We start from the raw sequence: 22,201 nt of genomic DNA, 5'->3' as shown, positions 1-22,201 counted from the left end.
GCCCAGGGTTTGTCACCTTGCCCAGGGTTTGTCACCTGGCCCAGGGTTTGTCACCTTGCCCAGGGTTTGTCACTTTGCCCAGGGTTTGTCACCTGGCCCAGGGTTTGTCACCTTGCCCAGGGTTTGTCACTTTGCCCAGGGTTTGTCACCTGGCCCAGGGTTTGTCCTCGTTCCAGCACCATCTGTTCCTTTGGCCAAGGTCCTGGATGTGTCCCAGCGGCACAGCAGAACATTTGGGACACAAAGATCTCTTGGGGCTGTTGGCACAAACCGGGTGATGTCTGAAGCAAGTGGAGCATTCCTGATCCTCTGGAATGGGTGCCCAGTCAAGCTGTGGCTGCCCCGGGATCCCTGGAAGTGTCCAAGGCCAGGTTGGATGGGGCTGGGAGCAGCCTGGGGTGGTGGGAGGTGTCTCATGGCAAGGGGAGGAACGGGATGAGCTTTGAAGTCCTTCCCAGCCCAAACCATTCCTTGATCCCTTCTTGCCTCTCCTGATCATTCGCCTCACTCAGGTTTTACCACAAAACTGAAAGCTGAAGTGATCAAAACTTAAAGGGCAAGGACTGAGAGAAGCATAACTGCACCGCTGAGAACACAGCACTCAATAAATCAGAGAATCCTCAAATATCCTGACTTGGAGAGGATCCACCAGGATCGTTGGATCCTGGGCCAACTCCTGCCCCTCCACAGACACTCCAGAATCCCACCTCGTCCCTGAGAGAGGTGCCCAAACACTCCTGGAGCTCTGGCAGCCCCAGGCCAAATCCTGGAGAACCTGAGCAGTGCCCCACCACCCTCTGGGGAGGAACTTTCCAGAAATATCCAGCCTAGACCACCCCTGGCACATCTCCAGCTGTTCCCTCAGGTCCTGTCCCCGGCCCCAGAGCAGAGGTGGGAGCTGCCCCTCGGGAGGAAGCCGTGGACAGCTGTGGGATGCACAGGAGCCCATCCCTGCTCTCGGAAGGAGTATTCCAATAGGTACCAAGAGGAATTTCACTACTCACTGGACAGCAGGCAGCATCTTCTTCCCACCACCATCTTCCAAAAATAAAAGCTTAGAAACCCCCTGAAATCGTTGATTTTTACGGGAGAAGAGCATTTCCCCTGTGCGTTCCTGGACTACGAGCCCAGGAATGAAAGCTGGGGTTGGCATCCAACTTAAAAGGCTCATTCCTAAAATAGCAAACCCGTGAGTCAACGATCCCTTCCTTCCCTGGCTGGGACTTTCTTTGCTATTAAAATGCGGGACTCAGCTCAGAATTGCAGGTCTGGAGAAAATGCCCGGAGCTCTGGCTTGATTTACTTCCTCCAACCTTCCCACGCGACATCTGCATTAAAATCATCTTCTCTACGTGTTTGACTCCTCTGAAAACACTGCTTGGGTCTTCAGGAGGGGTTTTATTTATTGTAAATCAGGCACAAGGCACAGGCAGAGGGATATCCCACATCAGAACATTTTATAAAGTTCTTCCTGTTCAGGGAATCTTGTGAATATTCATCCCATCTTTGAGTCAGGGAATCATGGAAGGGGTTGGAAGTTCAAAACCATCTCGTTCCAGCAGGACAGGGACACCTCCAGCCAGACCAGAGCTCCACCCAACCTGCCCTTGCCCTGACACTGGAAGAGCTGCAGGAACAGATTCACAAAGGTCCTGCAGCTCAAACTCACGGATCCACCACGGATCTTTCCAGAGACGTCACAGGATGGGGCGTGGCCTACAAAAGGAACTTTGTGCAAATTTTTGAGCCAACTGCGGGTTAAAGGGGGTTGAAGAGCAGGGAAAAATGTGGTAAATGCTGAGAGTGGTTCAGCCTGGAGAAGGGTTTAGATGGGATATTGGGAAGAAATCCTTCCCCATCAGGGTGGCCATGCCCTGGCACAGGGTTTTCCATGGGTGTCCCGCCCTTGGAAGTGTCCAAGGCCGGGCTGGATGGAGCTTGAAACAAGCTGGGATAGTGGAAGGTGTCCCTGCCCATCCAGGAGGGTCGGGTGATGTTTGGGGTTTCTTCCAACCCAAATCATTCCGTGTTCCTACAACTACAACACTGGGCTCATCTTGGCCAACGGGGCAACAATAAAACTCGATAAAAATGTGGTGAATGATTGATTCAGGGGAGATGTTTGAGGGTTTACACAAGGAGGACATTGCTTCCTGCAGGCGACTCTTGGTTATTATTGGGTGACCAGAACAATGCTCCCCTGGGGACAATTCCAGAAGGGACACCCGACGTCACAAGAGGTCATGGTCACATCCTGGAGAGGCAGATCCTGTGGGTCACCTGCCACCACGTCAGCCTCACAGTCAGAGTCTCCTGGATGTGATGGCAGCCTCTTTTTGCCGTAATTTGGTGCTGCCTCAGCATCCTGGAATTCCCAAACTTTTACAGGGATGCACCACCAACATCTTCTAACGTGGAGCTGTCCCCGCTCTGCCTGCGGCCGCGGTTCCTCACGTGAGCACCCAAACGTGACCACCACAAGTGTCCTCAGCCTCAGAAGCCTTTGGGATGGTCTCAGGAAATGGGATGTGTGGAACCAAGGCAGGGAAAAACCCGCACGCGTGTGCTGCTGCTTTGGGAGCCGCTTCCTTTAGACTCAACCCATCCATCCCATGGATGAAAATGAAAAATAAATCTTTATAATACGACAAAAAATTAAAAATAAACCAAAAACAGAGAATGTGAGGACCCAGCACCCTGAAGGGAGGCCCAAGAGCAAGAAAGGGGAAAATTCAGCCTAAATCTTGACCACAGAGGCAGGAAAAAAGGATTCCAAATGACCAAAAATTTCCACTGACCCCCCAGAGCTCCCGGCCAAGGGCAGAGGGGACACATGAGCAATGACAACTCCAAGTTCCAGGCGTGGTTGTCCCACTGCTTCAGCACCTGGCTCGCCCCAGGCACATTGCTAAGCATCCCCGTGTCCCAAGGTGATTCCTTGGGAAGGGATGGGAATACCTCAGAGCTCCCTCCCTCCGGTGCCATTAACGCAAATCCATTAGAAAATTTGCATCTGTTGTTCCTCTGGACGAGTAATTATGGGGCACAATTGAGGTGGTGAGCAAACAGAAAGAGGCAGAGATTAAACACGGGAGGAAGACACGTGAGGGGATCCCCGGGGTGACCCACGGAGTCGGAATTGCCGAGGGATGCCTCATTTCCAGGGGAGGAGGCTTTGGAGCGTATAAAAGGCTCCCCAGCCCAGGGGTCTTCATTCGATCATCTCGACTTCTCCTCTCCTCCCTCCACTGCTCAGCAGGGTAAGTTGGGATTTGCTGCTTGTCTCTACAGGATTTTCTGGGCTGTCTGGTTTGGGGCCGCACGCTGCAGAAGATTTGGGATCATAGATTGGTTTTGGGGACCGGAGATTGGTTTTGGGCTGCACAGAGGTGGATTCCAGTGCTGGACAAAATGCCAAAAGCACTGGAGCCTGTCGTGGGATTCAGGACAGCAGGCACATCCCTGGCCAGTTCGGGATGGATTTTGGGGATAAGAAGGCTTTAAGCTGCCTCACCTTCGGGGAGATCCAAGCAGAGAAAAAGACAAACTCTCTCTTTCCCTCCCAGCTTCGCCTCCACTCCCATCACCAAGATGCCCAACGGATGCTGCGGCGGTGGCAGTAATTACTCCGTGTGCTGCTACAGCAGCCCCAAGTCCTGCAAGAGGCCCATGTGCTGCACCCCCATGCAGTGCTGCAGCCCCTGCTGCACCCCCTGCTGCATGCCCATGCAGTCCTGCTGCATGCCCATGTCCTGCTGCTACACCATCAGCAGCAACAACAGCGGCTGCTGTGGCGGCAGCAGCGGCGGCTGCTGCGGCGGCAACTGAGCCCGCCCGGCTTCTTCCCTCTTGGATGTGGATGTGGATAACGCCCCGAACGCTCCTGTGCTCAGAGACCGTAGAACCCCTCCTCTTCTCCTGCCTTCCCTCACCTGGTGCTTGTGATGTGCCCTGAAGCCGCGGCCCGGCGAGTTTCTGCCCTGAGCGCGGGTCCTGCTCTTCGTTTTCCTCTTGGTGTGTGGGATGTTTCACTCCTTCCTCGCTGTTTTGCCCCGATCTGTCTGAAAAAAACAAACCCCAAAACCCAATAAAATCTGTAGTTTGTGACCCTGCAACCTCCTGGTGTTGATCTGTTTGTTTGCTGGTGGATGCAGAGGGTTTTGCTGCATCTTTCGCCTTTTCCTGGTGTTTTTTATCCTCAGTGTTGGGATTCTCCTGTCTCCAAGGTGTTCACGAAGAAAATCGGGGCATGCCTGGTAAATTAATTCAAACTGGAGTTTCTGGCACCTCTGGGAGCGATATTTGCCCTCTCAGGATAAAATAACAGAGAAATAGGAAGAGAAAAGGAGGGGAAAATGTTGTGTGGAGACCTCACAGCACCTGCCAGGCTCTGCAGGGGCTCCAGGAAAGCTGGAGAGGGGCTTTTCATCAGGAACTGCAGGGCCAGGACAAGGGGCAGTGGGGTCAGACTGACAGAGGGGAAACTGAGGCTGGATATTGGGAAGAAATCGTTCCCTGTGAGGGTGGTGAGGACCTGGCATGGGTTTTCCAGGGAATTTCTGGTTGTGCCATCCCTGGAAGTGCCCAGGACCAGGTTGGACAGGGCTTGGAGACACCTGGAATAGTGAAAAGTGTCCCTGCCCATGGCAGTGGGTGGAATAAGTGGATTTTTATGGTCCCTTCCAACCCAAACCAGTCTCTGATTCTATGAAAATAATTCATAAACTCACAAAAAACAGGAATGTTTTCAGAAAGAGTCTGACCCAGCTGGGGAAGCTCCATGGATTCCAGCCAGCCCAAGATCTGCCTCTGGCACTGGAGACATGGAGGTTCTGCCTCTGCCAAACTGAGTTACCAGTTTGGTAACGCTGAGAAACCTCTGCTGCCTTCAAAGGTCGGTCGGGGCTGTACCAAAACATGAAAATTCTGCTCTGCCGCCCTTTGGGTGCATTTGATGCCCTTTTCTGATTCTGCTTCAGTCCCTTGTTTGCGTTGTGACCCACATCCCACTCCCCTGAAATGACTTGGCTACCTCGGTTCCAGCAAGAGCTGGCCACGATCACCCTGGGTGGGAAACGCCCGCCTCCATCTCCCTGCTCACAGCCACGGGACTTGCCAGTGGAAAAAATCCCCTCAGGAGGCACGAGTGGAGTGTGTCCCTGGGCTTCTGCCCCATTAATTCCTTGTAAATTAATAAATGGACCTGTCCAAGTGCGTTTGTCTTCACCAGGAAGGAAATGCCGCGCGTGTTCTCCTGCCCCTCACAGAGAAGTCACAATTACCTGCATTGCTGCTCCAGAATCTCGCTCCAGGAATTGCTCTCATGCCAGGGAAGGCTGGGAAGGAGCTGCTGGCATTTCCTGAAGGGACGAAACAGCTCTAAAATCTCCATCTGCTCCCCCTTGCGCTGCACAGAGAGCAAACCAAGGTCCCTGTCACTGTCCTCGGGGCTGGTCCCAGCTCACCTGGGCCGACCCCTCTCCCGAGCAGCCCCGGGATCCCTGAGGATGTCAGGCAGCAGCAGGGAACTGGCCAGGCAGGATCACCATCCTCTCATTAGGCAGCTCTCAGGATAATGTGGCGAGGTCCTCAGCGGAGAGCTGCAATTTCAGACCGTGAAAAAATTCCTCCCAAAATTCCTCCCCAGTGTTCCTGCCAGGGCTCAGCTGCCCAAGGCTCTGCCTTACCTTGACATCCCTCCCTTCCTCTCTCTCCCTCCCTCCCAGAAAATGGTTTCACCTCAACAAAACCTCTTCCCGAGTCCCTGCCTCCCACTCAGCTCCACCAGCCCGGTGAGGAGCAGGTTCTGCTCAACCTTCTCACCCTCTGGTTCACCCTGGGCTCCCTCCCCTCCCAACACCCTCAGAGGGTCCTGCCCCAGCTCCAAACCCCTCCCTCCCTGCTGGGGGCTGGGCAGGGGGGTCCTGATCACAGCCAGGACTCCAGGACCCCTCAGGGAAAGCTGCAGGAGGGAAATGTTGGCTTGGGGTGCACCACACCCAGTCCTGGAGCCTCCAATCCTGCACAGGCAGGGCTGCCCCTTGACCATTTAACTGAAATATCAATAAAAATACTGCTACTAATAAAAATCAATAAACACAGCGAGAACTTCCCAAACCTGGAAGTGTCCAAGGACAGGCTGGATGGAGCTCTGAGCAGCCTGGTCTAGCTGGACGTGTCCCTGCCCGTGGCAGCGGGGTGGAATTGGGTGACCTTTAAGGTCCTTTCCAACCCAATGGATTCCACAATTTGCACGGAGTCACGTGCGGGTGACTGAGCCCCAGACATCCCAAACACTCCTCGCTCACGTGCGTGTCCAGTGACGGGGAACAAACATCTCCATTCTCCTGAAATCTTCCCAATTTGCTCCAAACACCATTCCCGTGAAGCGGCCGGCGCCACGCCGGGGTTCGGTTCCGGCCGCGGCACTGAGTCAGCACCAGCTGCTGCTGACTCAGTCCCGGGACATCTCCGTCCAGCAGATACGAGGCCGCATTTTTTGGCTCCCTCACAAGGTTGTGGGGAGGACAAATTCATCCAAATTCATGGGAGCCCTTTGATTATCTCCAGGCTAAACCATGACGAGGCAGAACAAGGGCGGTGATCACCAGTAATGAGGCGAAATGCAAATTCCAGGCGACACATATGGCTAAAAAATATGGGTTTGGATGGATAAACAGGGAAGCTGGAATGGTCAATGGCTGTCTCACTTCCAGGAGGGAAGGATGGCCGGGAGTATAAAAGGGCTCCGGGCCCAGCTCGCTTCATTCGCTCGTCTTCTCCTCTCTTCACCTCTCCTCGCTCTTCAGCAGGGTAAGTGAGAGTTTATAACCCTTCCTTCGCCTCCTGAGAGGGAGTTTCGGATCTCTTACAGCAGATCCAAGTGTTGCTGGGATCTGGGATGGGGCTTGGATGTTGGGGTTTTACAAACTCTGCACGAGGAGTTCCGGGGATGAGCTGGAAACCTTCGGGGAGGCCCTGGGACTATCACCAGGGCCATGCAGGGGAGGAGGACGGAGAATATTCCAGAAGGGCCCAGAGTGAGGGCCCACTGCTGGGTTGCTCTTCCTAGGACACCAAGGGTGCCCTGGAACGCTTCGCTGGGCACCTGAAAAACGGGGAAACTCGGAGCAGCGGCCACAACTCACAAACCAGGCTCCCCCGGCTTTCCCCTCCTTGAACCCCCAAATGTGAGCGGGTGGACAGAGCTTTGAATTAACCCCAAATTCCCCAGCCTGCTGCTCCCACTCACAGCCTCTCTCTGCTCCTTCCAGCCCCGCCTCCCACCACCCTCCAAGATGCCCAACGGATGCTGCGGATGCGGCGGCGGCAATAATTACTCCGTGTGCTGCTACAGCAGCCCCCGCTGCTGCAAGACGCCCATGTGCTGCAGCCCCATGCAGTGCTGCAGCCCCTGCTGCATGCCTGTGCAGTCCTGCTGCATGCCCATGTCCTGCTGCTACACCATCAGCAGCAACAACAACAGCGGCTGCTGCGGCGGCTGCTGCGGCGGCAACTGAGCCCACCCGGCTGGCTCCCGGCTCGGACACGGACGTGGATATGGATATGGACATGGATTCCATCCCAAATGCTTCTTCTGACTGCTTGGGCGCTCAGAACTTCTCTTCTTTGCTGCCTTTAGTCCCCAAGTGCTTTGCTGTGCCCTGAAGCCGCTGCCCGGCGAGTTTCTGGCGCTGCTCTTCCTTTCCCTCTCTGTGTGTGGGATGTTCGATGCTGCCGGTGTCTCCTTTTCCCTTCTCTTTCTTTAATCCCCAATTAGCCGTGAAAGACAATAAAAATTGTTAGTTCTGATCCTGCAAACTCCGGGGTTGTGTTTATTCATTTAGCTTTATCCCTTAAACAGTAGCTCCGGTGTGGGGTGTGTTTAGCATTTGCCTAATTGATTAATGCAATTAATTTTGCATGTTTGTCGCTCTGTGATGACAACGCCCCGGTGTACCTGGTGAACTCCTTGGGCCGATGCTCACCTGGGGGAAAATGGGATTTGCAAGTGACAAATGTCACCTCAGCAGGAGGAGCATTGTTTAATTCCGTTCTCCTCCTGCTGATTTGAGACCCCGTTTGCAACCAAACCACCTCTGAGGTCCTGAAGCCAGAGCTTGAAGTCTTTTTTTCCCTAATGGGAATCTTTCCAGAGAACTTCCTGAGCTTTAAAGGAGGGTTCTTAAACTGATTAAACGGACCGGGATGGTTCAGGTTGGAAGGGACTTCAAAACTCACCCAATCCCATGCCCTGCCATGGACAGGGACACCTCCCACTAGCCCAGGGTTGATCAGGTTTAGTTCCAAGCCTGAAGGACCCAGAAACGCTGAGTTGTTTTCTCTGGGTTCTATTAAAATGTGGGAGACTTTAAGAGATGAGATCAGAAATTCAATATTCACACTCGGGGATTTGTGAAATCCTCAGGAAGTGGCTCCAAAACTCCTCTAATGTGAAAAACCCAGCAAAAAAACTCGGGACTCTGGCAATGAGTTCTAAACCCAAAATCCTGCTTGGCTCTTACAGATCCCGAGGTTTTTTTCATCTTTCCGCACAAATCCCATGGCTCCCTGCCAGGCAATTCCACTTCTCCTGCGGCTGGGGAATAAATGACAGCAGAGCCCCGCCAGGTGCCAGCACAGCCCTGGAGCCGCACCCCCGAATTCTGCGGATGCTTTTCCCAGTGATTCAAACCCAAATTCCACTGGACAGACCTCTGAGCATCCCTTGCAGAGGCTCCGCATGGAGATGCCTTTGGAACCCCGGGGGGCTCCGGGGAATTTTCCTGGTACTTAAAAAACGTCTCGGCCACAGAAATGCCAAATGGAGCAGCCCCACAGAACGGGAATCAAAGCGAAAATGCCAGAAAGGTGGACACGGTGCTTGGCAAAGCCTGGAATTGTTTCTGTGTGAGGTCATCGCTGCTCCCGTGTCCTCATTCCAGACTTTCCACGCATAAAAGGCTTTTCCTGGCCGTAGCCACTCACTCGGCCGAGCTGCTTGGGAGCGAATTAATCCATTTCAATCAGGGAATAAACATCCCACCATCCCATCCCCCCGAAGGGATCCCGGATTCGCATCTCCCGCTCACCCACAGGAGCAGCACCCGCTGCCCCTCGCCCTCCTGGGGCCGCCCTGGGTTCCCTCCCCTTCCTCTGGGAGGGTTTTCTGTGGTTTTCCCACTGCCAGCAGGGTCTCCTTTCGGGCGCATCACTCAGCATGCCGGCATTCCAGGTATCCGCATCCCAGGATCCGTCTGACTAACGCCATTGGACTAATGGGATAATGGCCACTGCCTCTGCAGAGCTGGCCCGGCGCTAATTGCGGCTGATTAATCCGACAGCGAGTGCCAGAAACAAAACACACACACACACACACGGCAGCGGCCTCAGTGCTCAGCTATTAATTCCCAGGACGTGTCTCATTCCCGGGAGAGCTCGGCCGCTTATAAAAGCTTTCAGCCGCAGCTCTGCGCTCAGGAACTCCGACTCCCTGCTCAGCCCGGCCGTTTCTGCTCGCAGGGTGAGTTGGATTCTCTCAGCCCTCTCAGATCCCTCCGTTTTTCCTTGGAAATAGCAAAAAAAAAAAAAGAAAAACAAAAAGAAAAAAAGGAGTCGGTGTTTTGTTTTCTTTTTCCCAGGCTGTTTATGCCCAAGGGCTTGGTCACCCTGAAAGGATTTGTGAGTCATGGGGGAAGCAGCTCCTGAGGGAGCTGGGGGGGCTCAGCCTGGAGAAAAGGAGGCTCAGGGGGGATTTTGGGCTCTGCAGAATTCCCTGGCAGGAGGGGACAGCCGGGTGGGACCGGGCTCTGCTCCCGAGAACAGGGACAGGAGGAGAGGGAACGGCCACGGGAGGCTCGGGTGGACACAGGAGGAATTTCCTCCTGGAAAGGGCGGCCCAGGGAGGTTTGGAGAGTCCCCACCCCTGGAGGTGTCCGAGGAATTCCTGGACGTGGCACTCCGGGCTGAGCGAAACCCTGATCCATCCCAGCTTGGGCTGGATGAGCCCGGAATCCTTTTCCACCCTCACTAACTGCCCGGTTCCGCCGTCTCTCCCCCAGGATGCTCCACCAGAAAGGCGGCACCGACCAGGACCCGTGCCAGCCCTCCTCGGGCCACCAGGGCTGGACACGGCCCAGCTCCAGCAGCGCCACCCCCGAGAGCTGCCACCACCCCGGCAGCCTCAGCCACGACACCGAGGGCTCCTGCCAGAGCCCACCCCAGGCCTGCCCGCCGCAGCCCGGCTGCTGCCCGGCCCCGCAGAGCTGCAAGCCCCGGCGGCGGGTGGAGGTGAGCCCGGTGCCCCCCGTGTGCCCCCCGCCCGTGAAAATCCACCGCCGGCCGCTGGAGCAGCACCGCCCGTGCCCGCCCTGCCCGGAGCCCCATTCCTGCGGGAAGCCTCGCCGGAGAGTGGAGCAGAGTCCCGAGCGCGATGAGGAGCCCCCGGTGGTCCTGCAGCCCCTGCCTCTGCAGCATCGCTGCCCCCGGCCCCTGCCCTGCTGCCCCCGGCCCCTGCCCTGCTGCCCCCGGCCCCTGCCCTGCTGCCCCCGGCCCGTCCAGCGCTGCTGCCCGGCCGCTGTCCCCCTGCCACCGCATCCCGGCCACCAGCAGCAGAAGCAGCTCGCCCTGGTGCCGCTCTGCGTGAAGAACTGAGCCCGGGACCCCTCCCCAGCTCCTGCCGCTGCTGCCTGGGTTCGCCCCCGGCCCAAAGGATGTTCCCACCTCCGCTCCGGGCTCGTTGCTGCTCTTTGCACATCAGATTTGGGGTGCCCTGCTCGGCCCCAGCACCGACACTTTAAATTCCCGGGTTTTGTTTTTCCCTGGGGAGCAGCGGCGGGGTGTTCCCCCTCCCGAGGGGCACCCGGGGATGGAGGAACCGCCACGGGTTTGCCTTCTGCGGTTTCAAGGCTGTTTGAAAGCAGCTCCAGGACTTCTCGGGGGGAAAAGGAACCACTGTGACGCCGGGAGCATCACGGACTCCCGCAATTCTACCCCTTCCCCGCTTATCCGAGAATAAAGTTGGAAAATATTGAGCAACCCCCTTGGTTCCTCTCTTTCTTGCCCCCACAAGCATCACAAGGAGAAGCTGCTGAAAGCCATTAAAACTCTGGCGAGGGAACTCGTTAAAATTTAATTTAATTTCATTTAAATCGGAATCGGGGCTCACACGGGAGGGTTCCAGCCCCGTTTCCCCAGGCTGGGCGGTGGGAAATCCTCCCCACGGCGGGATGGGCAGATCCAGGCACCAACATCTGCTCTGTGGCCGTGCCAGCACCTTCATCCCCTGGATGGAAGCACGGGGCATCCTGATTTAAATGTTAATTATGATAATGAGCGCGCGAGGCGTGGCTGTGCGTGCCGGGGATGCCTTTTCGCTCCTGCAGGAAGGCGCAGGCCGGGCTCTGGCAGGCGCACGGGTGACCTGTTCCTTCTCCTCGCTTCGCCAGGAAAGCCTCCCGCAAAAGTGCACTAAAAGAAATAATTTAATTTCTTTGTGTTGCCTCGGCGTGGCCCGGGCGTGTCCTCACACAACCACCAGGGAGGGCTGGGAAGGGGAAAAAAGGAAATCCATCCTCGTTTTCTTCACCACAACAATTTATTTTACTCCGGTCTAATTCTAGCCAAATTAAAAAAACACTTACCTGTGAAATTTACCTTAGGAAACCCCTTTTTTTTTTTTATTAGGGATTTTCTTCCCAGCCTTTTCCCAATTCCCAGTGCAGTGACTCAGAGCCCACAGACCAAGGGCCAGCTCAGCCCTCACTTCCAGGCCCGACCTGGTCCAGTTTATGTTCCAAGCTGCTTTTCCAGCCCCTGCATCCCAGTCACCCCATCCCAGCTGAGGATTCTCCAAGTCCATCCCATTATCCAGGGTTTTAATGAAGGTGTTAAACAGCACCAGAATCAGCCACTCCTTCACCCCAACGTGGTTCATCCACCCAGTTTAACCCCAAAAAAAGGAGCTGGGGCAGCTCCATCGTCACCCTCGGAGCCATGGAATCGGGGAATGGTCTGGGTTGGGAGGGACCTCAGAAAAACATCTTGGGGATGAGGTGAGGGGCAAGCCTGGAATGCAGAAATGGAGAAGAAACAGAACCATGGGTTGGTTGGGGTTGGAAAGGACCTTAGGGATCATCTCACTCCAACCCCCACATTCAGGGACACCTTCCACCATCCCATCCCTGTCCAACCTGGCCTTGGACACTTCTGGGAATGCAGCAGGCAGGAATTCCCTGGAAAAGCTGTGTCATGCCCTCCTCTCCCCCTCATGCCCAGACCCAGCCCCTCCACCACCCAAACCAAGGGGCACAATTTGCTTTTGGTGACTCTGAGCTGGCTCTTCCCATCACCTGCTCGTGTTTCACCTGGAAACGCTGCTCGGGCAGCAGGAGGGGAGGGTCAGAGCGGTGCCATCACCGCTCCTGACTCACAGGTCACCCGTCAGTGTCCTGCTCCCCTGCAGAGGGTGAATAAGTCCTTTATTACCTGTCTCACACAGCCAAAGTGTGGCTCAGGCCATGTCAGTCTTTTATGTGCCCCGCTGGGGACCGATGTTGTAATTAAAAGATGCTTATCAGAAATCGTGAGTCAAGCAGAACATGCCAGGCACTGGGAACAGCATCCAAATGGAGGAGATGTTTTGCCCATAAATAATTTAATCCTCGTTCCTGCTGCGTGTTTCACCCGCAGGGGAACACTCGGAGCTCTATAAAAGCCCTCGGCCCCTTTGGCCTCTCACATTCTGCTCCCCCGGGCGGCGCCTGCCTTCGCTGGAGAGCTGGTGAGACTCAGCTGGATGAGGGGATTTGGGAGGTCACAGCTGGACCTTCAGACCACGCTCTGCTCCAGAGCCACGGGAGAAGCTCTGGAGGGAGCTGGGGTGGGATTTACAGCGGTGCCACCCCCTGTGGTGACGCCTTGGGGTTGGTTTTGTTCCTGGAGGTGAAAAAGAATGGGAAGGGAAGGAGAGAGAGAGGGTTTGGATGCAATTCAGATGCAATCTGACCAGAGTTGGGCAAGCTTAGGGATTTCCTCTGGACCCAGGCTCTCAGGATGAACCCCTCACGGTTTTATGGGAAATCAAACGGAATCGGGGGAGATGCCGACACCAACCCATCTCTTTCCCAGGTTTTTTCCCCCCACAGCCCCAACATGATTTACTCCTCGGGAAGAGAATCCTACTTCAACCTGAACTCCACTTGGTACGACCCCTCGGGATCCTGGCTGGACACGCGGCGCACGCCCTTCCGCTACGGCTACGCCAACTGCTGCTCCTCGGGCTGCCACGGCGAGGGCGCCGAGGGCATGAGGGGCCACGACTACCGCCACTACGGCTACCGCCAGCCCCGCTGCTCCGAGCGCTGCCAGGGCTACTCCAGCTCCTCGGGCTCGTGCCACGGAGGGGGCTCGGGCTGCGTCAGGAGGCCCACATATAGCTATGGGGGTTCGGGAGGGTGCCAGGGCTACGGGAGGTCCGTGTGCTCCGAGAGGTGCCAGGGCTCCTCGGGTTCGTGCCACGGAGGGGGCTCAGGCTGTGTCAGGAGGCCCACGTACAGCTCCGGGGGCTCGGGGGGCTGCCAGGGCTACGGGAGGTCCGTGTGCTCCGAGCGGTGCCACGGGGCAGGGGTGCAGGGTGGGAAGCCGTGCTGTGGGAAACCCGTGCAGAGCATCCCGGTGCAGAGCTGTCCCCGTCCCTGTCCCCCTCCGGTGCAGAGCATCCCGGTGCAGAGCTGTCCCTGTCCCTGTTCCCCTCCGGTGCAGAGCATCCCGGTGCAGAGCTGTCGCTGTCCCGCTCCAGTGCAGAGCTGTCCCCCACCCTGTCCCCCACCGATGCAGGTCTGTCCCCCTCCCTGTCCCCCTCCGGTCCAGCAGACCTGTGTGCCCGTGTCCAAGGGGCAGCACAAGCAAATCTGCCAAGTGCCAGCCCGGAAGATCAAATGAAGGATTTGAGGAGCGAGGGGAAACAAGGGGAGCTTGTCCCGCCTGTCCCTGCGCTGTCACCCATCCCTGCTCTGTCCCCTCCGCTTGTAACGCGCTCTGAAGCTGTGACCCGCTGACGCAGTGAAATTTGAGATGCTCCTCGCCTCATTTCACAGCAGACGCGGAGGCAATAAAAAAAATGCTGGCTCCAAGCCCCCTCGCACCCGTGTTTTTTCCCTCTTCATCCATCCGAGCGGTTTCTGGTCCTTCTGGTGGCCAAAGCTGGCTTTGCAGCGGCCCCGTCTGCCCTCGCAAGGAGGCTCGGGGTTGGTTCCACCTGGTGGCTCCTCATTCCCACTCCAGGCGATTTCCTGGCTGGAAAAGTAACAGTTTTCATCACGGAGTGTTTGTGCAAGAGGGTAATTAAATATTAATAGGGTTGTGTAAGGAAAAATCCACATTTCGTCAGAGAGGGAAGAAGCAGAGGGTCTGTGTGGGACCACGAGGAAATGGGCACAGCTGGATTTGCACCATAAACCTCCCCAAAAAAATGTTCTGGGGGAAAAAAAGGCAGGGAGAGGGTTTGGGAATGGCTCTAAGAGGGTGAAAGGCCCCAAAATCCTGTTTGGGTCTGGTGGGGTGGGGAGAGGAATCCCCTGGGAGGCTCTGTGGGGCAAAGCAGGGATCTGGAGCCGCTGTGAGTCACAGCTCCGCATCCTCGGAGGCTCCTGGCACCTCACCTCACCCAGGCGAGGGCCTCCACCCGCTCCTGGCGCCAGGATGTGGCTCACGGCACAACCAGCCGCTTCCCAGGGCTGCTGGGGGGGATTCCTCCCGCAGGGTGAGGGGAAGAAGCAAAAGCAGGTGCGGGGTTGGGGTTTTAGGGGTGGACACCTGGGGGCTGCTGACGCTGCCCCAAGCCTCCCTTGCCAACCCCTGCGAGGGCAATTCCTTCACAAAACCAAGGAATTACCCCCAAAAAAAGCCATTTTCCACTCAGAACGGTGTCAGTGGATCCGGGGATGCCTCTCTGAGGAACGGGAGCTTTGTAGGGGACGCGGGCTCCGACTGTGGGGCCAGCACAGTCCTGTCCCGTACGTGGGCCCCGGTGCCCCCGGGCCCTGCTCAGGTGTTTGTCTCCATCACTGAACGAGGGAACAGGTTTATCCCCATCCACGGAATCAGGGCTGTAATTAATCGTGAATAATGAGTTTCACAAGGATCTCCATTCTGCCGGCGTTTGTGAAATATCCCGAGTCGCGCTGGGATTTCCCCATCTATCGATTCCGGCGATTCAGCTCCACTGGGGACCGAGGAGTCTCCTGGACTCTGTGTTTTATTTTACTTCAACCCAGGCTATTTTAAATATCACAGTGGCCTCTAGAGTCCTGCAGGGGATCAGGCCTGGAGCTCTCCACCAGCAAAAAGACACTTTTGTCCCCAAATCAGAGCGTTAAAGACGCAGATCCCGATGTCCTCCCACTCCTACCAGGACATTTTCCACGTCCTACGAGGCTTTAAATTCTTTCTATTTGGGTTGAAAGCCTTTCAATAAAGAAAGGCCTGGCTTGAAAAATTCCAACACTGCTTTTAGTGCTCCTTGCTGACTGTATTCAGAATTTTTGGTGTTTCTTTGGTGCTACACCGTGTCCAAATTATGTTTGTTTTTACCACCCACCACCACGGCCTTTTTTGTTCCCTTTCCCTTTTATTTCTGGGTTTCCTTTACGACCCCACAATCCCACCTTCCCACCCCCTAAAATCTGTCCCTTCTCAGTTTGGGCTTGGGGCACAAGGGACAAAAACGCCACAAAGGGGACAAAATCCATCCCAAAATCCATCCCGAACGCTCCCCAGCCCCGCGCCCCGACCGGGCCAGGCGTGGTGGGCAATTAACATTTTTATGGAGTAACAGGAGGAATGTCAGGATATCGATCTGCTCCGTCAGTCAAAACAGCTGCACAAAAACTCCCAATTAGCCGAGTGCTCGGGGTGCTGAGCAATCAGGTCCCTCCAGTGGGGCCCCATCTCGTTTCCGGAGGAGAAGCCCAAGCCAGGCTTTAAAAGCCCGCGCTCGCCGTTTCTCCTCAGCGTCTCAGCTCCTTGGTGTCTCCTCTCGAGCTCCTTCTGCTCCAGGTGAGTCCAGACCCATCAGACTTCTGCGCTTCTGATGCTCTCCAGCTTCTCCCCAGTCCTGAGCTCTTGGGCGCTTCTCTTCCACGTCCTGTCTCCATCTCAGTCCTTCTGCCGAGGAGAGAAACGTAAAAATTTCTGCCTCATGTGGCTGAGGACTCTGTGTGTCTTGTTCTGGAGTCTGTCCAGCTCTGCTCTTTTAACTTCTCTCCGGTGCATGAGAGAAGGGCTCTCACCCAAAGAGGTGACAACCCTGCTCCCGTTGGGGAACTTGGCTTAGAACCATGGAACCACACAATTATGAGGTCACGGAATCGTGCAGAGGGTTGGGACGGTTAGAAGGGACCTTAGAAACAGCTCGCTGACTTTAGGGACACCCCACCAGCAGCCCAGGGTGCTCCAAGTCCCGTCCAGCGCAGCCTTGGACACTTCCATCGTTCCTGGTCACTCACGGAGCAGTTTTCCCAGCAGGTCTGCAGCCATGTGCTCCCGCCAGGACAAGGACCAGCGCTACCAGCAGGAACGGCCCTGCTGCCAGGGGAGCAGCGGAGGATCTGGATGCCACGGGAGCAGCGGATCTGGATGCCACAGGAGCAGCGGATCTGGCTGCCACGGGAGCAGTGGCGGATCCAGCTGCCACGGGAGCAGCGGAGGATCTGGATGCCACGGGAGCAGTGGCGGATCCGGCTGCCACAGGAGCAGCGGGTCCGGCTGCCACGGGAGCAGCGGATCCGGGTGCCACGGGAGCAGTGGCGGATCCGGTTGCCATGGGAGCAGCGGGTCCGGATGCCACGGGACATCGGAGGAGTGCCAGCAGCAAATCTACCAAGTATCCTCCAGGATGAAGTGACGGCGCCATCCGCTGCAGGTGATCCATGGAGATGTCCTGGATCCTGCGCCGCGTTCCGAAAGCTTTGCAAATTTCCCAGCAATTTCCCAGGAAAATGTGTCCCTCCCCTTCCTTCCCCTCCCCTGGCAAATCCTGTAACCTGTCCTGAGCTGCTCTGTGGATGCTGAAATAAACTTTCTGCTCACGCTGGCACACTTGTGTGGGGATCAGTCTGTGACTACATTTGAGCCGCCACAATCCATAATTTGGGAGAGGTTTTAAGCCAAAAAAATTCTAAAGACAAAGAACCCTTTTTTTATTATTTTTTTTGCCATTTGGCCCCAAAACTCCGCCCTAGGGGGAGGCACCTCCAGCCAGCCTTTCTAGAAACGCGGTGCCCAGCCCTGCCAGAGCTCTGGGTCGTGCCAGGGGCGTTGCTCGATGCTTACACAAGGAGCTGCTACGTTTATTCTCAACTTGTAATTAAAACCAATTGGGTAATTTATTGCTCCGGTATTGCCATTCATGAAATGGATGTTACCGTGATAAGATTGTTCTCGAGTGCGTCAGGAGGATCAGAAATTTCTGGCATTGCTGAAAAGGGTGCAGGCAGCTGCTCACTCCCTGTTTTCGGAGCAGGGATGGATCCGAGTCTGGGATTTGCCTTGAGCCCCCCCTATTTCCAAACCTCTTTTCCAGGCACATGAAGGTGGCCAAGCACAAAATGTAGAGGTGCCCATTGTGAACAAATCGGAGCAATTAAAACACGAGGAGCTGAACTCGGGGAGATGCCAAGAGCCGAAAATTCCTCCCGGTCTTTTTTTTTTTCCCAGAGGTCATTGACCACATTTCTGCTGAGGCCAGAACAAAACCCAATTAAGGAGCCAAACCCCAGCACAGTTTGCCCTGACACTGTTCTAGATCTTGCCAGAAGTTTAGCAACACAAAAGAAGCTCCAGGTTGCTCACCTGGCTCCTTCACCTGCCCTGTCCTCCCACCTTTCCCAAAACCCTCTGTGTTTGGGTACCGGGAAATGCGGGTGGGTTTTGGACGGCAGGAACCGCTCAGCCTCCATCTCCTCGTGGTCACCATAAAACCTCAATCAAATCAAAAACAGGAGAGCTCGTGAGGAAGGGAAAGATTTTCCACCCGGTGTTTCCCAAGCTTTTTCACGCTGACAAAACCACAGCAGCTCCCAGATGGGAAAATCCAGATTTCAGCCTTTATTTGCTTCCTGTTTGATGACTAAAACGTCTTCCATAAGGAGAAAGGGGCCAGGCAAGCTCTGTGGTCCTAAAGAATTCCCAGCCCACGCAGCAGAAAGGTACAGGGAGTATCCCAAATTATCGCCTCGCATGAGCTCTCCGTGTGCAGAACACCACCGGGATTTACTGGCCAATTAGGAGCTAATTGGGGATCAGGAAAAATGCAAAATGAATGTTCCTGCGGCTCTGGAGAAAGTCCCGGGGGTCTGGCAGTTCCCCACAGCCTGGCAGCACCGTGAGGGGCCGAGGGCTCCCGTGGGATTCCTCCTCCCGCAGCACCGGAGCGTGTCCCAGCAGCTGGAATAAAACCCCAGGACGGCTGATCCGGAATTGTTCCCGGGCTGAGACTCAACCACGTAATTAAGCACCTTGCTAATTGTGGATCGCTACCCAGGGCAGGGTTTATTCCTTCCAAAAAAAAAATAAATAAGAATTCCAGCTGCTTGTGGTCCTCCTGGCAGCGGTGGGAAACCTTGGAGTTTCCTCATCGCCCCACCGTGTTTTCACCGAGTGAGGAATGAGCCCATGGAAATCCAGGCAAATCCCAAAATCCCTGAGGTTGGAAAAGCTCTCCAAGGCCATCGAGCCCAAGCTGTGCCCGATCCCCACCTTGTCACCAGCCCAGAGCGTCACGGCCAGGCCTTCCTTGGGCACCTCCAGGGATGGAGACTCCAAACCACCCCGGTTTGAGAGCCTGACCTGCCAGGAAAAGATTCCTGATTCCAGCCTGAGCCTCCTGGCAGGGAGCTGTGCAGAGCCAGAGGTTCCCCCTGAGCCTCCTCTTCTCCAGGCTGAGCTTTTCCAGCTCCCTCAGGAATTCTCCAGCCCCTTCCCGTCTCCCTCCCCTTCCCTGGAGCCCCTCCTGCCACTGGACACGGCACTGGACATTCCCCTCAGCAGCTCCCAGCACCGAGGGAATTCCTGCTAAAGAGGAGTTTCCTCCTTTCCCAAAGCTGTTTTTGGGCCCATCTCTGCTTTTAGGGGGCGTTGCAGGCCTGGAGAACCCCAGGGCGTTCTGGAGGGATGATTTAGGGATGAGACATCATCTCCCCCCTGAACCCAAAGCACTCCCCGGGTGTGATCAACACCAAACCTGACCTGGGGAAACCGGGGCCGCCCACACGGCTCCCCCAGCCCAGCCCCGCGCGGGCAGAGCCGGCAATTAAACCTCCGTGGACAGGAAAGGCGACCTATGAGGAGAGACAATCCCAGCGTGGATCAGGTGAGTCACCCCAGGAGCCCGGGGAATGGGGAGGCAAAAAAAAAAAAAAAAATTAAAAAAAAAAGAAGCCATCAGCGAATTAAATGAACGGGCAGAGCTGTGGGACAGGGAGGGGCTTCTTCTCCAGGTGGGGTGTGCAGAGAGGGTATAAAAGTGCTGCTGTCCCCAAAACCCTCATTCCCTCTCATCCCTTCCTCACCTCGTCCCTGCACCAGCGGCTCAGGTAAGAGCAGGGGGCTCCCAAACCCTCTGGGGGGGCTGAGTTTGGACCCCCCGCGCCTGGAACGGGGCTGGGATTTGTCCTGGGGGTGGTGGGGAGCAGGGGCTGGGAGAGGAGGGAGCCCAGGGGTTCAGAGGGAGCAGAGATGGGGACGTGGAGGGAGGATCTGGGGGAGGATGGGGACAGTGGATGGGGACGTGGAGGGAGGATCTGGGGGGGTTGGAGAGCCGGGCACGGCCTCGGCCAAAGGGACCAGGAGAAATGTGGGCTCCGGCTGAGGCTGGGGGAAGGAAGAGCTGGATTCCTCCCGCCTGGAAGGGCAGGAGCAGGAAGGAAAAGCCAGCTCGTCTGTGCCCGCAGGTGGCCCGGCACAGCGCCATGTGCTCCCGCCAGGACAAGGACCAGTGCCACCGGCAGCAGCGCCAGAGCAGCGGTGGCTGTCACAGCTCCGGGGGTGGCTGTCACAGCTCCGGGGGTGGCGGCTGCCACAGCTCCGGTGGCAGCTCCGGGGGTGGCTGCCACAGCTCCGGGGGTGGCTGTCACAGCTCCGGGGGTGGCTGTCACAGCTCCGGTGGCAGCTCCGGGGGCTGTCACAGCTCCGGGGGTGGCTGTCACGGGAAGCCGCAGATGCAGGGCCAGCAGCAGCAGCAGCAGCAGGTGCCGCAGATGCCGCAGCAGAAGATGAAGTGACAGCTCCGGCAGCAAAGGGCGGGGGGGGAGCGGCTCCCTCCGGGCTCCCCGGTGCTGCCGAGCCCTGCCCGGTGCCCTCCGGGCCCGGCTGGTGCCTCCCCGCGGCCCCGCCAGGTGCCAAATAAAGTTTAGTCACATTCCCTAAATCCCTCTGGAGCGGCTGTTTCCTTCCACTCAGAACCACAGCGCCGAAGGGGTTGGGAAAGACCCCCTGAGGTCGCTGATTCCAAACTGCTCATCCCGGTTTTCCACTGCAAGGCTGGGGCTGGGTTAGGGCACAGCTTGTGCCGGAGCTGGAAAACCCTTGGAATGCTCTGGTCCCTGGGGATCATTTCTGGGGATCATTTCTGGGGATTATTCCAGGGGATCATTCCAGGGGATCATTCCGGGGGATCATTCCAGGGGATCATTTCTGGGATCTTTCCGGGGGATCATTTCTGGGGATTATTCCAGGGGATCATTTCTGGGATCATTCCAGGGGACAATTTCTGGGGGGATCATTCCTAGGGGATCATTTCTGGAGATCACTCCTGAGGGATCACTCCTGGGTGGATCATTCCTGGGGGCTCATTTCTGGGGGGATCATTTCTGGGGATCATCCCTGGGGAATCATTTCCAGGGGGATCGTTCCTGGGGGATCATTCCAGGGGGATCCCGGTATTGGAGAAAGCCCCAAAACCTCCCCCCCATCCCCCTGCGTGTCCTGCTGGACCCCCCAGACCCCAAACTTCTCCCTTTCCCAACCCTGGAATCTTCCCCGAGCCTCGGGAGGCTCCTAAAATCCAGTTTTTATTGCGTTTTTGTGGTCTCACAACCGTTCGCGTGAGAAGGGGGGGAAATAAACCGGGGAAAAAACGCCTTTGGGGTATTTCCAGTGCCGAAACCTCTCCGTGAACACCACGGCTGAGCCCCCTCAGCCGGGGCTGAAGCTGAGCCGCGTTTTTGGGGCGTCCACCCCCGAAAAATAAACCTGTGGGAATCCTCTCGACTCCAGAGGAGCTGGAGATGAGCTCCCAACAACCAACCCTTGATTTTTTTCCCCCCCGCGAGGAATCGCCGCTCTGGGTTCATTAGCGCTGAGTCAATAATTACCCTGCTCATCCCAGCTCGATTGAGCAGGGATTTTATTTTTTTTTCTCACTTTCTCCCCGTTTAATAACGGGGTTGAAGGGGTTGAGATTTCAGCCGTCGCTTTTTTATGAGGGGAAAAAAAAAATGAAAGAGAGATAAAATCTGCCCCAACCACCCCCCCCGAAGCCTTCAAAGCTGCGTTTTTAAAGCACCAGGAGCCAGGGAGGATGCAGGGAGACGCCGCTGGAGCATCGGGAGCCACGGAGACCTGGGATATTTTTGCCTCATGGAGGTAAATCGGTGGAGCTGGGCACGGTCTCGCTTCTCCCAGGATGTGCCTGGCCCGGAGGAGCTGGGAAAGCCTGGAAGGAGATCCCACCACTGCAGGATCCCACCACGGATCCTGCGGAAAGGGGGGAAAAACCACGGGGGTTGGCCACGGGCACCCCAAAACCTGGCGGGAGTCGAGTCCCTCCCTCAACCTCCTCTGCTTCGCACTGATCGCTGCCCAATTACTGCGCAAAATTAATTAGAGATGATTTAATCCCTTCCGGAGCTCTGCTCCTGCTCCATCCCACCCTGCCCGGCGGACTGGGCTCCGTGGCAGGGACAGGGGGGTGGCTCTGTCCCCATCCCTGGAGGTGTCCCCATCCCCGGGGGTGTCCCCATCCCCAGAGGTGTCCCCATCCCTGGAGGTGTCCCCATCCCTGGAGGTGTCCCCATCCCCAGAGGTGTCCCCATCCCCAGAGGTGTCCCCATCCCCGAGGTCTCCCCATCCCCAGAGGTGTCCCCATCCCCGAGGTGTCCCCATCCCCAGAGGTGTCCCCATCCCCAGAGGTGTCCCCATCCCC

At 56.5% G+C, this 22,201-nt stretch overlaps 6 protein-coding genes across 6 annotated transcripts; all 6 read left to right on the top strand.

Moving 5' to 3' along the window:
* The first annotated feature begins 3,591 nt into the window (after positions 1–3,591).
* LOC117245522 (keratin-associated protein 5-10-like) lies at positions 3,592–3,828 on the top strand. The gene has a single exon (XM_033519782.1). The coding sequence runs from the start codon at positions 3,592–3,594 to the stop codon at positions 3,826–3,828; it is 237 nt and encodes a 78-aa protein (XP_033375673.1).
* A 3,470-nt stretch (positions 3,829–7,298) lies between these two features.
* LOC107214652 (keratin-associated protein 4-3-like) lies at positions 7,299–7,811 on the top strand. The gene has a single exon (XM_015650239.1). The coding sequence runs from the start codon at positions 7,299–7,301 to the stop codon at positions 7,518–7,520; it is 222 nt and encodes a 73-aa protein (XP_015505725.1). The 3' UTR covers positions 7,521–7,811.
* Positions 7,812–9,981: 2,170 nt separating this feature from the next.
* LOC107214627 (sperm mitochondrial-associated cysteine-rich protein-like) lies at positions 9,982–11,006 on the top strand. The gene has a single exon (XM_033519830.1). The coding sequence runs from the start codon at positions 10,063–10,065 to the stop codon at positions 10,651–10,653; it is 591 nt and encodes a 196-aa protein (XP_033375721.1). The 5' UTR covers positions 9,982–10,062; the 3' UTR covers positions 10,654–11,006.
* Positions 11,007–13,152: 2,146 nt separating this feature from the next.
* On the top strand, positions 13,153–13,941 carry LOC107214626 (loricrin-like). Its single transcript, XM_015650213.1, has one exon. The coding sequence runs from the start codon at positions 13,153–13,155 to the stop codon at positions 13,939–13,941; it is 789 nt and encodes a 262-aa protein (XP_015505699.1).
* Positions 13,942–15,980: 2,039 nt separating this feature from the next.
* On the top strand, positions 15,981–17,077 carry LOC117245528 (sericin-1-like). Its single transcript, XM_033519836.1, has 2 exons — positions 15,981–16,056; positions 16,525–17,077. Exon 2 carries the CDS (start codon positions 16,535–16,537, stop codon positions 16,901–16,903), a length of 369 nt encoding a protein of 122 aa, XP_033375727.1. The 5' UTR covers positions 15,981–16,056; positions 16,525–16,534; the 3' UTR covers positions 16,904–17,077.
* A 2,890-nt stretch (positions 17,078–19,967) lies between these two features.
* On the top strand, positions 19,968–20,279 carry LOC107214625 (loricrin-like). The gene has a single exon (XM_015650212.1). It carries the CDS (start codon positions 19,968–19,970, stop codon positions 20,277–20,279), a length of 312 nt encoding a protein of 103 aa, XP_015505698.1.
* The last annotated feature ends 1,922 nt before the right edge of the window (positions 20,280–22,201 follow it).

This window comes from Parus major, chromosome 25LG2, assembly GCF_001522545.3.
Source record: "Parus major isolate Abel chromosome 25LG2, Parus_major1.1, whole genome shotgun sequence".
Lineage (NCBI taxonomy): Eukaryota > Metazoa > Chordata > Aves > Passeriformes > Paridae > Parus > Parus major.
This window is presented reverse-complemented; position numbering and strand designations above follow the sequence as displayed.

Coding starts and splice junctions, on each gene's coding strand:
- LOC117245522 (XM_033519782.1), top strand. CDS start 3,592: ATGCCCAACGGATGCTGCGGCGGTGGCAGTAATTACTCCGTGTGCTGC.
- LOC107214652 (XM_015650239.1), top strand. CDS start 7,299: ATGCCCAACGGATGCTGCGGATGCGGCGGCGGCAATAATTACTCCGTG.
- LOC107214627 (XM_033519830.1), top strand. CDS start 10,063: ATGCTCCACCAGAAAGGCGGCACCGACCAGGACCCGTGCCAGCCCTCC.
- LOC107214626 (XM_015650213.1), top strand. CDS start 13,153: ATGATTTACTCCTCGGGAAGAGAATCCTACTTCAACCTGAACTCCACT.
- LOC117245528 (XM_033519836.1), top strand. CDS start 16,535: ATGTGCTCCCGCCAGGACAAGGACCAGCGCTACCAGCAGGAACGGCCC.
- LOC107214625 (XM_015650212.1), top strand. CDS start 19,968: ATGTGCTCCCGCCAGGACAAGGACCAGTGCCACCGGCAGCAGCGCCAG.